The sequence below is a fragment of the Glycine soja genome, chromosome 19 (genome assembly GCF_004193775.1).
Source record: "Glycine soja cultivar W05 chromosome 19, ASM419377v2, whole genome shotgun sequence".
Taxonomy (NCBI): Eukaryota; Viridiplantae; Streptophyta; class Magnoliopsida; order Fabales; family Fabaceae; genus Glycine; species Glycine soja.
In genome coordinates, this window is record NC_041020.1 from 1,598,064 (window position 1) to 1,612,955 (window position 14,892).

At 29.8% G+C, this 14,892-nt stretch overlaps 1 protein-coding gene across 1 annotated transcript; it reads right to left on the reverse strand.

Annotated features, from left to right (window-relative positions):
* Positions 1 to 570: 570 nt before the first annotated feature.
* Positions 571 to 5,972, reverse strand: LOC114400341 (protein NRT1/ PTR FAMILY 5.8-like). Its single transcript, XM_028362777.1, has 4 exons — positions 5,240 to 5,972; positions 4,563 to 4,780; positions 2,043 to 2,557; positions 571 to 1,580 (listed from the first exon to the last, which is right to left on the reverse strand). The coding sequence occupies exons 1-4, from the start codon at positions 5,292 to 5,294 to the stop codon at positions 746 to 748; spliced, it is 1,623 nt and encodes a 540-aa protein (XP_028218578.1). The 5' UTR covers positions 5,295 to 5,972; the 3' UTR covers positions 571 to 745.
* Positions 5,973 to 14,892: the final 8,920 nt, after the last annotated feature.

Here is a 14,892-nt window from a genome sequence, read left to right on the forward strand (position 1 = left end):
AGGGGATGTACCTGATAGAGTTAAAATGAAAAGGTACAGATGTACATAAAATCAAGAATATGTAAAAAAAAATTGTGGCCAAAACATGTAATATATTATAGTTTGTCAAAAATAAGAAGAAAAAAAAATACTCATTTGATTATTATAGTTACTCAAATTTTAGCTTTTAATCTGTATACTTGCCTCAAAAAAAAATATTCATACTTAAAAATCATCCTTTTTAATCTATGTACAAGTAATTAACAAATCTCTTTTAGCCTCTATCAGTTACACAAATCTTATATTTTAGCTCTTATTATTTTGTAATGGCAGAGAGAGATCAAAAGAGATCTAAAAATGTGTATAACCTTGTCCATTAAACATGTAGTCATGGATTTGATCATTGACCCGTGCGTATGAAAAAACATATATTAGAAAAGGTCAACTTTTTAAATAAATCTAAGTACATCGAAAGATTAATCCTTTACTTTTGATTAAAAGATATTCTAATTTCCACAGAAAAAAATATAAGAATTAAAAGATAAACTATAAGGATCAAATGATAATTTTTCCTCCAAAATATATTGTCTGTTAGTTTTTAACTTCTTCACTTTCAGTTTTTAACTTAGTCACATGAAACACATACACACATCATATAATACAATTACTGTTATTCAATATCATGTCAAGTAGTCCAACAAACTTTAGCCCAAAAGGAATATGGGAAGATAACACTTGAAAACTAAAGAGGAACAAAAAAACCCTCTCAATATTCACTATTTGAATCACTCTTCTTATGGTAATATCTACACAAGAGTGCATACAATAGCAAGCTCACTGTACTTAACCATGCTAGAAGCCAATAGTAACTGTCCAAGTGTGCTTCAACCATATCATCACAGAACCAGCTTGGTATTCCCTTTGAACTTGTGTACACTTCAACTAGTGTAATCAACAGTGCACTCACAAAGCTTCCAACCCCAAAAACACTTGTATACAAGGCAATCCCCATTGTCCTCATATTCCTGGGAACTTCACCATAGAAGAACTCTTGCATGCCAACAACTGTGAAAATGTCTGAGATGCCAAGAAGAATGTACTGTGGTAGCAGCCAAAAAATACTTAGAGGCACTGTTTCTGATTGTGACCCTGCACTTCTCATTTGCCTTCCAATATCAAGCCTTCTCATTTCAACTAGAGCAGCAATAATCATGGCTATGATTGAGAGAACCATTCCTATTCCCATCCTTTGCATCACACTTATACCCTTGTCCTGCCTAGTGATCACCTGAGTCATTGGTATGAATATTTTGTCATACAATGGCATCAATAGTATTATGGACAATGTTATAGCACTTTGGAGTGTGGCTGGTGGAATCTTGAAATCTGCACCAATGTTCCTCTTCATTGTCATGCCTTGTTTTGTGAAAAATGTGGCAGGCTGCTGGAAAATCACTGCAAACATGAGAAGCATTGTCCATATGGGCAAAAGCCTCACCATAACCTTGGCATTTGCTAGCAGATACATGCCACTTTTAGGATCCTTATTCAAGTCCTTGACAGTTTCCAACTTTTCAGGACAAAGGGGTTTTTCTTGAAGCCTGACACAAGAAAAACAAATATTCTGTTCTAAGTACTTTGCAATTTGCATAAAAAAATAATAGTAAATGTTAAGATTAATTGTGTTTTTGGTTCCCTATTATCGTCACGTTTCAATTTTGGTGTTCCTATATTTGCTTTTTTTTCTCATGAATTTGGTCTTCCTCCTATTTTGATCATGTAATTTTAGTTTATTCATTAACTTAACATTAAATATTTAACAAAAATATTGATATGACACTCTACTAAGATGTGTTGACATGACACTCTCCTACATTGTCACATCAACATTTGTGTATTAGATGTCAAGTTTGCGGATGAATCAAAATTTTACAAGTAAAATAATATGGACACTAAATTTGCTAAAAAAAAATAATGGGACTAAAATTGAATTTGGATGATAATAAGGAAACAAAAGTACAATTAAGCCTAAATGTAACATTGTAAGTGAAAGTGGAACTTACTCTAGCTCCACCACTTCAGACTTGTCATTTGGTAGGGTAATTTCACAATGGAAGCATCTCAATGCAGAAGCTCTTATGGCTTGAAATATGTTCATGATGGGCTTCTTAGCTTGAAGGACATCATGTTCTTTATATAAATATATAGGACTTCCACCAGAGAAAATTAAAATAGAGAGAATCATTGAAATAGCAGGGATGGCAAAACCTAGCACCCATCCAAAGGTATCTTGGATGTAGGACATGACTGTAACACCCAATAGGCTTCCACTACAAACACCAAAATACCACCACTGGAAGAATAGAGTTTTTGTGTTGCAACTTTTATCTTCTTTGCTACATGGCAATTCTTCTTCCTCACCAAGTTGATCTGCTCCAAAGGCTTGCAGAGATGGGTTGTAACCACCTTGGCCTAATGAAATTAAATAGAGAGACAGAGAGAGAAATGAAAAAGACATTGTTCTGTTTTTGTGATGCCATGACCTTGCTAGTGCAGTTGTTGTCAATGCTGCAAGTCCCTAAGAAGAGAACACAAAAGAAAATATAGTTAACTTATGACGCAAATGTTTGAAAATTCAAATTGTCTAACAGAAGCATCCACAAATGCTGTTTATTTCATTGTGCATGTAAGTAACAAAACTACATACCAATAATATGAAAAGTTCACTAAGCCCTCCAAAAATCACTGTAATTTGATTTTACTTGTGCTTTCTGGTGAATAAATTACCTTATTGATGTGAATTCATGGTATATCAATATCAATGCTCCATGCAGTATAATTGGTAAGTAACTTTAGGTCATTTCACTGTGGGACTTTTTCAATAATGACACCCTTTTAGCAAGTGGTGCTATAGTTCTTAATTTAATAACCTAAAAAGGAGTAGTGGTATGCTTTTCTCTAAAGTTAAAGTAAGACAAGAATTTTTATAATAATATAACCGTCGTTGCCTTATGTTAATTGTGACGTGTAAATTTGGTGACATGAAGTTGCACATCATGGATTGCTATTTCAAAGTAAGGATAAGACAAAATCTAAAATACTCCCTCCATTTCTTTTTACTAATCCACTTTTGAAATAAAACTTTATTTCTATTTATCTATTTATTTAATATTAATTACTATTTTCTTAATATGTCCTTATATATACCTAATTTTTAATATACTTTACACGTCATAAGTGAGAGAGACATATTAAGAAGTGAAAAATAATTTTATTATAAATGATGATAACAATATTCCTATTCCTTAACCTTTGATATTCTCCTAAGTAGTTAGATAAGAAGAAAAAAAGAAATAAAGATAGTATAAAAACAAATAATTATTTCAATTATTGAGATGTCCTCCCGAGTCAATAGAGGACATAAACAATGATAAGCTTCTCAATAAGAGAGCATATCAATTTTTGAGTTACTACAGTGAAGGCAGCATGGATATTATTTATTTACCACCTAACGATGCACACAAACCAAGATTTTGCACGTGTATCAATTTTTTGAGTTACTATTGGGAAGATGACACGGATATTATTAATTATCTAACACATGTGTAAGGAGAGAAATTGTAGACTAAGCATATCTATGTCAGTGCCAAAGATTGCTTGTTGTAGCTTGTTGCATGCAGGGCTATAAAGGATTCTTCAAGCTTAGGCATTTACTCCTAAGCTGTGCTTGGAATATTCCATTAGATATTTCTAGTGTTTTATAATCCATGTCTGGTGTGAATTTTGTTCTACTGATGTAGAAGAAAATCCCACAGTTAAAAAAAAAATAAAGAAGAATAAACTGGAAGAAAATTAAGAACCTTGCCTGGGTGAGTATAGATCACAAGGAAAAACTTTAAAATTATTCAAGAATATAAGAAAGTATCAAAGTTTGAATAGATATTCTGGTGGGGTGTAGAATCTGACTTCAAAGGTAGTAAAACATGTGGCACTAAGGTTGAGACAAGGTGAAATGTTCATTAATTGAGAAGGAGTATTCTGAATCTTCTTAAACATCAGTAACTGTAACTTTTCTCTGGCTGCTGGAACTCTCCAATTGGTTCACAAAACTCTAGAAGCAATTAGTCTCATACATCCATAAATAAGAGTGGTTATGACTCAGACTCCAATTAACAAACTTAATGGATATCCTAATAACATGTTTATGCACATACTGTGTCATATTTAAATTCCGAAGTGACCAATAAAGTTAAGAGGCAAAAGAACCGAAAGACTTATATATGGTGAAGCTCCAATATATAACTGAGGACAAAAACTATATGCGTTTCCTTAGATACTTTTGACACTGTTCTCTAATCAGAATTAGAATTTTACTTCAGTAACTTATGTCGATCTTTAATGTAAAACTTTATTATGCAAATTATCGAAGGAAAACTCCAATTCTAATTAAAGATGAATACCTAAAGCACTTAGATAATTGCATCTAATCACTGTTCTATAACTAATCTGTACAAGAATTTCATTAGTAAGGGAGATACTTTTCTAAATACATAGATGTAAAGGGTGTGTGGAGGGTGACTCACCACAAAATACAGGAAAGATGAAACCATTATGGTGGAATATTTGTGCCAATATGCGTCAGCAATTGGTGCCACCAGCAATGGCATTATGGAAGTAAATCCAACCCAACTGTTAACCATCTTTGCTGCAGATGAGTTGCTCAAGTTCACAACATCAGTTAGGTAAGTCACCAAGTTGGATGCCACCCCCTTGAATGCAAACCTTTCTATTCCTGCAATGGCTGTCAAAGTATACCCAGAAACAAGTCAAAGTTATATTTTAATCCCAAAAAAGGCACAACAGAAAATCTAAAGGGCAAGAACACTAGAAGTATAATATTGGTTAGATTCTTGAATCTGGCTCTTTCCTATGCTTTTGAGTTTTCATGGGATTTTTTTTCCATTTTCACATATTCTCCAAAGGTTTTTTCTGTTTGAACCAAGGATCTCCTAGCCAAGAGTCAAAAACTAAACTTTTAAGGTATTAAGATTCATTTAATGTTATTCTTACTCTCAAAAAATGGCAATTAGGATTACATATATACTTAGAACTATAGAGACAAAATTATCAATGGGATTAGTATACTTTCTTCTTCTCATCCAAGCATGATTCTCTAATCTCTACAACAACAACTACTAAGTAAATTCAAGTGCAACAATAACATCGTTGAAAACACGAAACGAGACACAAAAATGTTTACCTATGAGGAGAATGCATGACTTGTTGAGCCTCTGTTGTCTCCGTCCACCAGCCATGAGAAAAAGAGAGAAACCAAAATGCACCTAGAAAATGAAGCAACCACACCAACCCACCAACCAACCAACTTTGCACTCTGAAGTTCACCAAAAGGAGCCTAAGAGGGAAACAAGAACACCACAAACCAAAGTGGGTTGTTGTGCTTCCTCATGATCATGTTTTTGGCCTTTTCAGTCACAAATATCATTCACTGAGGACTCAACTCAAACTCAAACTCAAACAGCACCTCTTTAAACACCTTAGGAGATTGCATAAAACATATTATATAGCCGAGAATGGATTGTCTTTAGCTCCTTATAATGGGACACTAGACTTTTCACTTTCAAACATATATGCCACACCAAAAAGCATGTCACACATGAAAACGTTACTTGCTTTGCTTGTAGCAGTTTGTAATTTGTAGCTGTAGCTGTTTTATATTAACCTTCGTCACAGGATAAATGCATAAAAGTTAGAGCGCACTTTCAGTTTTTGAGAATGGCGTTCTGATTGCGTTAAGGGATGAAAACCAATTGTGCATATAGCATCAGGTGGATTCTTTCAAACACTCTCTTCTCTTCGTTGGCACGTGACCGTTGCATGCTTCACACGTCCAAAGCCACTCTTCCTGATCCACGTAACCAAATTACCAAGAATATTGTCAAATTCTATATGTTAATTATAACTTATAATCATAGGTGTTGATATGATGGTGCCATAATTCAAGTGACTCGACTATTCCACGTGAAAAAAAATGAATCATAATTTCTTTAATTGGCCTCTATATATTTTACCATCACTAGCTATATATGTCTCTTTTCACTTTGTGTATACGACCTTATTTATTTCATTTATTATCTTTTCTATCTTATCTTCGTAATTTTGCCATCTTCCCGAGAATAGTATACTTTTATTTTTCAAGTATTCTAACTACTTGCAAGTTATATACAGAATTATATACGAATTAAGTGTGTGTGATCTTCAGGTTTAATGGGAAAATGCATCTCTTATATATATAGGCATGGAAACAAAATGAACAATCAAGTTGTCGTCTTATCGATAATAGATTTAATTTACTTTCTAAATATAAGACGAGACTTGCTTAATTTGGATTTTCTTTTTTCATTTTTAACATATTTAACCTTTTTTTCAGGATTAGTGTAAAAGCCTGTATAGAATAGACTGAGTGGCCTATCAACTTTAAAAGGATTTTTCAAAGATTAATGCTATATCTTCCCACTAAATTCTCCTACAAATCCTTCAATTACCTTTAACAGTAAGTATTGTAAACAAAGTAAATCCATCTAATGTCTTGAAAATATACAACATATTCATTATTTACCAAAAAAGGGTAATAGGAGGATTTGTATGTGATGGTGTAGGAAGATTTAGAATTATTGTTTTCAAATGTAATTTGTTACTAATGATTTTTTTATAAAACAGTATTGGTAACGTTTTCATAAAATAGGTAAGAATTTGCTTAACATAATATTAGTATGAAATAATTTCGTCAAAAATAATGATTAATCTTTATAAAAAATAATGAGTATACATAAAATAAACATTTTTCTTCTAATATGATTTATTTCAGATCCAAGTACAATTAACTATTTATTATTATGATATATCTAAATTGCATGTCATGGATAAATTATTTTTATTTATGTAATTACGCTTTTTCACATAACAATTTCTATAGTAATTAGCTTTTATGTTACTTTGCAAAAACATGATTATGTAAAATTATATTAACTTAAACAAAAGAAAGAGTCATTCCGGCTGGAAAAATCTATAGGCTATACTACAAACTAAAATAAATTAACCATAGGATTTTATATATTTTGCTGTTCTTCAAATCACAGGAGTTTCAAATGTAGGATAGGTGGCAAATTGGAAATTTGGGAAGGTTACTCCTTCTCTGTGCATATAAAATCTTACTGGCCGAACCAGTTTAAGGTATAGAAATAAAGAATAATGCATGACACACAAACATACGTGAGAAAACATTTTATTTTTTCATAGTTTTTATCATCAATGTTTGGCCTACCCTATTTTCTATATATTTACTCCAATTTCGTCACTTGTGCAAATATGCATATACAAGGAATGCGAGACAAATGGTAATGTATGATAAGCATATATTCCGTGTAAAAATGTATGTCCTCCGTCATCATCAAGCTTACATTAAAAAAAAATTCCAAAACGTGCCTGGCGTTTTGTGCCATCATAATGTCCTTTATCCTTTTTATTTTCATTTTTATAACTTCAGTAAATTGCCTTTCCAATCCAACCATTAATTTATTTTACTTATAATAAGTATACAAATGGTTGAAAGTTGACTAGCGATTGGAAGTGTACATTACATTGATTTTAAAATTTTCGAATGCCAATCAATTTAACTCTTAGAATTACAAAAAAAAAAAAAATAGTTCCTAAGATTATTAAATAATGATGATTCTAGTTATTAAAACTACAAAATTTAAAATTAAAATAACTCATTTTTAGTTAACTAAAATAATTTTTTTATACTTTCAGATAATAAATTCATTTATACTTATATTTTTATTTTATAAATTAACATTATGAGGGGAAATCATGAGAAATATTAACAATACCGTTTATTATTGATTAAAATTTATTAAAAATAATATCATTGATGAGTCTAATTCCTTTAATTTGATGAATTTTTCTTAATTTTAAAATTTTTAATAAATTCTAATCGTGTTTTAGAAAAAATGTGTCTAAGGGTGTATTATACTAACACTTTTCAAAAATTATTTCATGTTCTAAGATCATGTTGGTCTAATACATTATTATCAAGTCTTTAAAATTGAAAAATAAAATTACAAGTGATGTAAAGATTGATTGGATTACATAATTTTAAATTATGTAATGATTTTTAATCTGTCAGCAGCAAAAACATGTTAAGCTAGAGCAAGCACGCCACATATGCACACAACACAATTTTCACAAAGTTAGCAAACACAGCATGAACAGAGAGAGAGAGAGAGAGGGTAAATAAACAGAGGAGCTGATTATGGTGAGTTCACAAGTCACAAGTATATCCAAAAGATTTATATATTTTTAACTAACTAGCCGTTGAACAGGCAGAAGATAACATCTCCATGCATCTCTCTTCTTGCCTTTAATGTTGGTGCTTCAGTGAGATGGACACCACTTTGTTTAATTATGATACGAAACTGTAGTGAGGTGGGAGAATATGTGTATATTAAAGGTTCCATGTTCAGATGCAAACAATGTGATAATAAAATGTTTGGTTGAAAATTGAAAGCATGTTTGGAAATTGGGCTAAGAAGAAGGGAAAAAAAGAGGAAAAGAATTATAATTTTTGTTTATAAATTAAAAGAAGTATGCAATATTCATAAAAATAAACGAAAGATTAAGATATTAAGTTTATGCTAAATCATTATTTTATCTCTTTCATTTAAAAAAAAAATCACTGAGTTAGAGAATAATTATTAAAAAAAACTTTCACTTCCCCCTTTTTCCTTTCAAAAATTAGCTATCAAACTCACCCCAAATGAATTTTCATTAAAGGTAAAGTAAGGTCTCTGTTTACACACAGTCTTCTCTTCACAAGTTGAGATATTACTTATTGGATTTAAACTATGACCTTCAAGGAAATCTTGTTACATCAAACTTACCCTTAATTCTATATATATATATATATATATATATATATATATATATATATACTTTGTGAACTTAAAAATTTAGATTATTCGATAATCACTAAGAATGTTTTCAATAGGAGTTGCTTACAGAATTCTTAAACATGAGGTCTTATTTAGTTTCCCTATTGGAGTCACATGAGATGGAAGTCACATGTAAAAACAGTTCTTTTACAAGAACATGTACTTAACATTAGAAAATAATTTATTGTAAAACTTATAAAAATATATGTAGGGTAAGTTATGAAACATTTTTTAAGTTCTTAAAAACTGCACCACAAATGTAAAAAATTCTTAAAATTAATGTGACATAATAAGAGTCTTAAAAAAGGAGTTATGAAAACAACATTAGAGGCCCTCTAAGGTCATTTTAGTACTACCTGAAGTTTTTATTAATTATATCTAATATACATTAAGTTCACCTTAGAATTATTCCATGCTAAAACCCTTGTAAGCATAGGAAAATGTTATCATAATTACTAAAGCAAATAAATACTACTTTCGTTCATGTATAAAACTTTTTCAACTAATCCACAAGAAAAATGATTAATTTCGTCGGTCAAATTAAATTTATCAATTATTTATAATGCTTTTTTAAAATTATTTTTATCTATCTCTCCATCCAATTATTTTTCACTAAAGAAGAATGAATGTTTGGAGAGAAAATATTATAATTAATTAAAAATACTATAAGAGAAAAACAATTGAATATCAAACTTTTTGAAAGTGTCTTACAAAAAACAACAACCAGTAAATTGAAAAAATCTTATATATATATATTTCGATAGTTTCTTTGAAAGGTCAAATTTGACCGTGGCAGCATCGTGACTGCTACTGTTGTTTATGATGAAATTCCTTAGTTGACACCTAGGAAAGGAACACTACTATGTTGGCATGAGTGCGCTTATGCACTATAATTGTTCAAACCCACACCCTTTTTTCCTTTCAGCAATTTGGGGGTAAAAAAGTAATGCCAATTGTTTTTCTTGGCCAATGATAACTTGCATTCTTGGCTAATGTCACTTTATGTATGAAAGTCTTAATTTATTGATGAAATTAAGGTTGCAAATTGTAAACGTTATAAGAAAGAATATACTTCTGCAATTATCCGAATTAATTCAAGCCACCACTGAGCTCCCCTTTGCTTATGATCTATCTGCACTAAACATATTTTAGAATTGTTCTAAAGAAAATGATCTCAAGTATATTTATATTATTTTTTTATTGATAATTATTAATTGTTAATTTTTTTTAGCAAAATGAATCAAATCCCTGACTTTTTCATTTCTTCCTTCTCCTTTTATCATTCAACAATCCTTATAACTTTAGTGTATTTATATGAAGACTTCATAAGTAAGTATGACTTGTTTGGATAAGTTTTTTCATAAGTATTTATAGGGAAAAAAAATATTAAGAAAAAGTGAAATTTATAAGCTAAAATTAACTTAGGATAAGCTAAACAAAAGCTTTTAAAGAAGTTAATGTGAGAATTTTCACAAGTTAGATTATGCATAAGTTAATTTTAATTTATAGATAAGTTTTTTTCTTACAAGTATTCACGAATAAGTTTATCTCAAGTGACTTAACTCACTTATAAAAAGAACAAACTCATCAAGTAATTCAAATGTTTTTAAGAGCGATTTTGAACTTTAAGTCTTCTATATTAGATTTTCTGAACTAGACTCACCTTAACCTTTTTTTCACACACGAAAAATCTACACTATGTATGTGTTTTATAATTTTGAGTCAATGACATATTCTAGAACATCTTTCCATCTTGTCACTCCTGGTCCTGGCTCAACTCAATCACATGAAGAAATATGCAACTAATTAACGCAACTAGTCCATTAATTGTTTTCTTTTTTCATAAAGCAAAAGGTGTACTAAAAACAAAAGAAAAAGCTGCATAGTCCAAACATTTTTTCCAAGTTTGCTGCATGCACAAGCAAAAATGCTTTATTTCTCTGGCTGATCTCATCTCTAAGAGCAGTGTTATCCACAGGGAAAAACATTCAAAGAAAGGAAACACACATTGTCTACATGCCATTGGACATTATTTGAAGTTCTGAACATTATAAACACTATTTCGTGAATGAATGAAATTACTAAGGCAAGCATGAAAGCCATTGACAATGGCTTATAATCTCTGCACAAAGAGCAATGAGATCAGTGCCATGCTTTAAAGCAGACTATGATGCATAGAGCAAGCAAGTAATAATGGAAAGGCTTTTATGACAGAAAATGATGCCCCTTCAGATTTTAATCAAATAATTGTGAAGGGTGTTATCAAGATATGTTCAAAAAGGGAGTCTAGCTAGACCAACTTTAATCTCCACCAAAAGGAACAATAAGGAGGTCTTCAATTTGGCAATTTGTTCCAAATTAGGCTAATTTGTTTTAGAGGATCAAAAGGGGATCAGAATCTGTGGTTGATTCCACTTTGTGTGAGTGATCCCAGCATTGAACACTACTAAAGTTTTGGCCTAGGTGTCTCAACCTTCCATCTTTCAATATTCTACATCACTGTCCTTCCATAAAGCTTTGATAAAAAAGGTACTGAATTAACTTTCTACATTTCAAATTATTACACAGTTTGTCGTTTACAATAGTGTTTCTCACACTAATTTAATTATGACACAGATGGTCTTCATTTAAGGCAGTATATATATTAGGTGTGGATACAAAAATTGGCAATAAATAAAATGTGAAATTATTACCTAATGTTGAGTAATTAAAAGGAGGTAATGGCATATATGAGTATTATATATTATGAGTTAAAATAAAGATAATATTGTTCCCTCTAGATTTCTTGGAAAAATTATCTTCTTTTGAGTCTAAATTATGTTGGCAGCGTTGTAGCTATAGATGTTGACAAATCAAGAAGATTCATGTAACCTCAGAGCAGTTCTCTGGTTTCTGGCACAGGTACAAAAGATTCAGGCTCATCAAATTTGTGGTATTCGACGGAAAACTTTGTTGGAAAATCATCAATCCTAAAGTATCTCCATGGAATGCTGAAGCCCTTTGGAATTGTTCAAGTTCAGAGATCTGTTTCAACCTCTTCTAACTTCATTTTTTCCTTATTTGCTGCTTAACTAATGGTGTACCACACCAGAACAATTTGACAAAAATATAGTAATTATTGTTACTATCTAATTTTTCCTTTATTATTTTTTTAAGAAAGAATAAAGTTTGTTGGTTATCTCCATAAAAATTATGTGTGATATGTATATTGAAGTCAATCAAGGCAACATATTATATATTTTTGTATATGAAAGCAATAAAATTTTCTACTCCCATCCTAAATTTAAATATTAGAAATTTAAAATGCTATCCTAAAAAATGTCGTTTGGTATATGGTAATGCATATTTGTTACTCATGCATTTAGTTTCTATCATATGTGATTATGTCTCCATAAAAATTATGTGTGATATGTATATTGAAGTCAATCAAGGCAACATATTATATACTTTTGTATATGAAAGCAATAAAATTTTCTACTCCCATCCTAAATATAAATATTAGAAATTTAAAATGCTATCCTAAAAAATGTCGTTTGGTATATGGTAATGCATATTTGTTACTCATGCATTTAGTTTCTATCATATGTGATTATGTATATAAAAAAAAAACTTTATTAAAAGAGATAACTAAAATCTAATTCACTCCCCCTCAAAAAATAAATCTACTTCACTCATATCTTTATGTCTTAAATGTTTATAATATTTTATGTTTGACAGTTGGTTGGGGAATACCCTAATATAAAAAATAAAGTACTAAACAATTTCTTTCCTTGATTAATTTCTTTACCTGACTCACAAAGCAACGAAACCTTAGGGCCACAATAATATACTGGAAATGATTCTGGTAGAAGTTTATGTTTCCTTTTCTTGAAAAACGAGTGAACTGTTTATCATTTTAGTTTGAAATGGAACCAAATTATAAAATATCATAAAAATAGTGGTACTGCTAATGCTTAATTTTACAATCTTTAATTTAATAGTTGTTACGCTTTGGAGTAGCTGAGTAGCCGGGGATGCTTGGAAGACGAAATCCCTTAACCTTAACATTCATAATTAATTCAACCAAAGGAGTTAATTTAATTAAAAAAATGTTGGAGTACTGATATATGGAAAAATGACAGTTGATAATGTCCTTTTTTTCATTTGAATTTGGCTTGAAGGTCTTCTTAAAAATTTGAATTTTCTCAATAAATTGACATGATCGGATAATGGTGGGAAAATATTAGAAATCCACACACTAAAATCAACGTTAACATGATAAAGATGAAAAGGATGTGTGAATGGCAAGCTAGCTTACGTCTTAGGGAGATGAGTTATACTCAATGATGATATTCAGAAAGACTAAAGAAATAAAAATTAACATTAACCATATCACAAATGTGTTTGAAATTATAAACGAAAACTACTTTTTCAAAAAAAAAAAAAAAATCCTTTAAGAAATTGTAAAAAAAATGTCTTCTTTAGAAAGAAAAAAAAATTGATCTAGACATTGAGACTGAGTTCTCACTTTTTTTATTTATTTGGGAGATCCAAGGGAAATAGACATACCGGGTTAAATCTAAATCCTCTTTCCTAAGTAATTGTTTGAAGTGGATATTAGTTTTAAGTTTTTAAAAATTTAAATATTAAGATTACTTTTTAGTTAATAGATTTTAGTTTCAGTTTTTGTCATTAATTTTGAAATTTATATATATTAAAATCACATGAATTATTTACTATTTTCTTACTCTCACTCATTTAGAGAACACAATATACACTTGATTATAACAAAAGGCGATAGGGAAGATAAGAAATATGATGATAACTACAATGCTCAATAATAATGGTTCAAAAGTGATGAGAATAATAATAATTGGTGAATGCAACAAAGACAATGATGATGATAATAATTGTAGTGACACAATAATGGTGATGACAATAATAATAATAATATTAATATCAATGACAATAATAATGATAATTGAATAGTATAGTAGTATTGATGACAAAAATGACAATAATTATAGTGATAGGCATGATGATAGTTATAAGGGTGATTATAACAATGATGCATATGATTGCAACAGTGACAACATGATATGGATTATTAGTATAGCATTGATCAATAGTTACAATAGGCTAGTACATAGTAGCATCATGGTGATAAACTAATAGTATTGTACATAATACAAACAATTATTATCAAAATATGGCAACAACATGATGAGTCGATATGACTATCTACAAATAATAATAATAGTAATGATAATGATAACAGTTGTGATAAGATGTGAACTTTAGAACATATAAGGTTGACATGGTGGTTAAAGGACAAAGGAAGAATGAGAGGTTGTGCGTTTGAGTCTCTCTCATTAACAAAAATTAACATGTAACATTTGTCAATAAAAAATGAAATAATTAATTGATTTATTTTTATAGTTAAAAACATAAATATTTTTTTGTTTTAAAAATAAAAATGAGCTAAAGTTATTTAGTTATATTTGATCTAAACCCTTTTATTTTAAAATTAGCATTTGAGAATCGAATTTACAAAATTTCACAAAAGACTTGGCCATCCCACTTTATTTTAACATACTAGAGTGAGAGCCCATGCTATTTTGTTGTTTTTATCAGCGAGAGCCCATGCTATAGGGAAAAAATAATATAAAAAATAGTGGAATATACTGTATAAAATGGTGACATGTGAGAATAGCTAGGAAGATTTTATATAATTATAGATGATATGTTATTTAAAATATAAGCATAATAAACAGAAAATCTATTTAATTATATGCATACAAATGTTTAAATCACGTAAAATTTTATATACATTTTATTGATTGGGTAAAATTTTATGTACATAATCATCATGCATGATTTTCTTTTGTAGTAAAAAATTATTGTAATTGTCATTTCACAAAAT

Coding starts and splice junctions, on each gene's coding strand:
- LOC114400341 (XM_028362777.1), bottom strand. CDS start 5,294: ATGGCTGGTGGACGGAGACAACAGAGGCTCAACAAGTCATGCATTCTC. Junction 4,781..5,239: donor GTCATGCATTCTCCTCATAG/GTAAACATTTTT, acceptor ATACTTTGACAG/CCATTGCAGGAATAGAAAGG. Junction 1,581..2,042: donor TCTGAAGTGGTGGAGCTAGA/GTAAGTTCCACT, acceptor TTCTTGTGTCAG/GCTTCAAGAAAAACCCCTTT.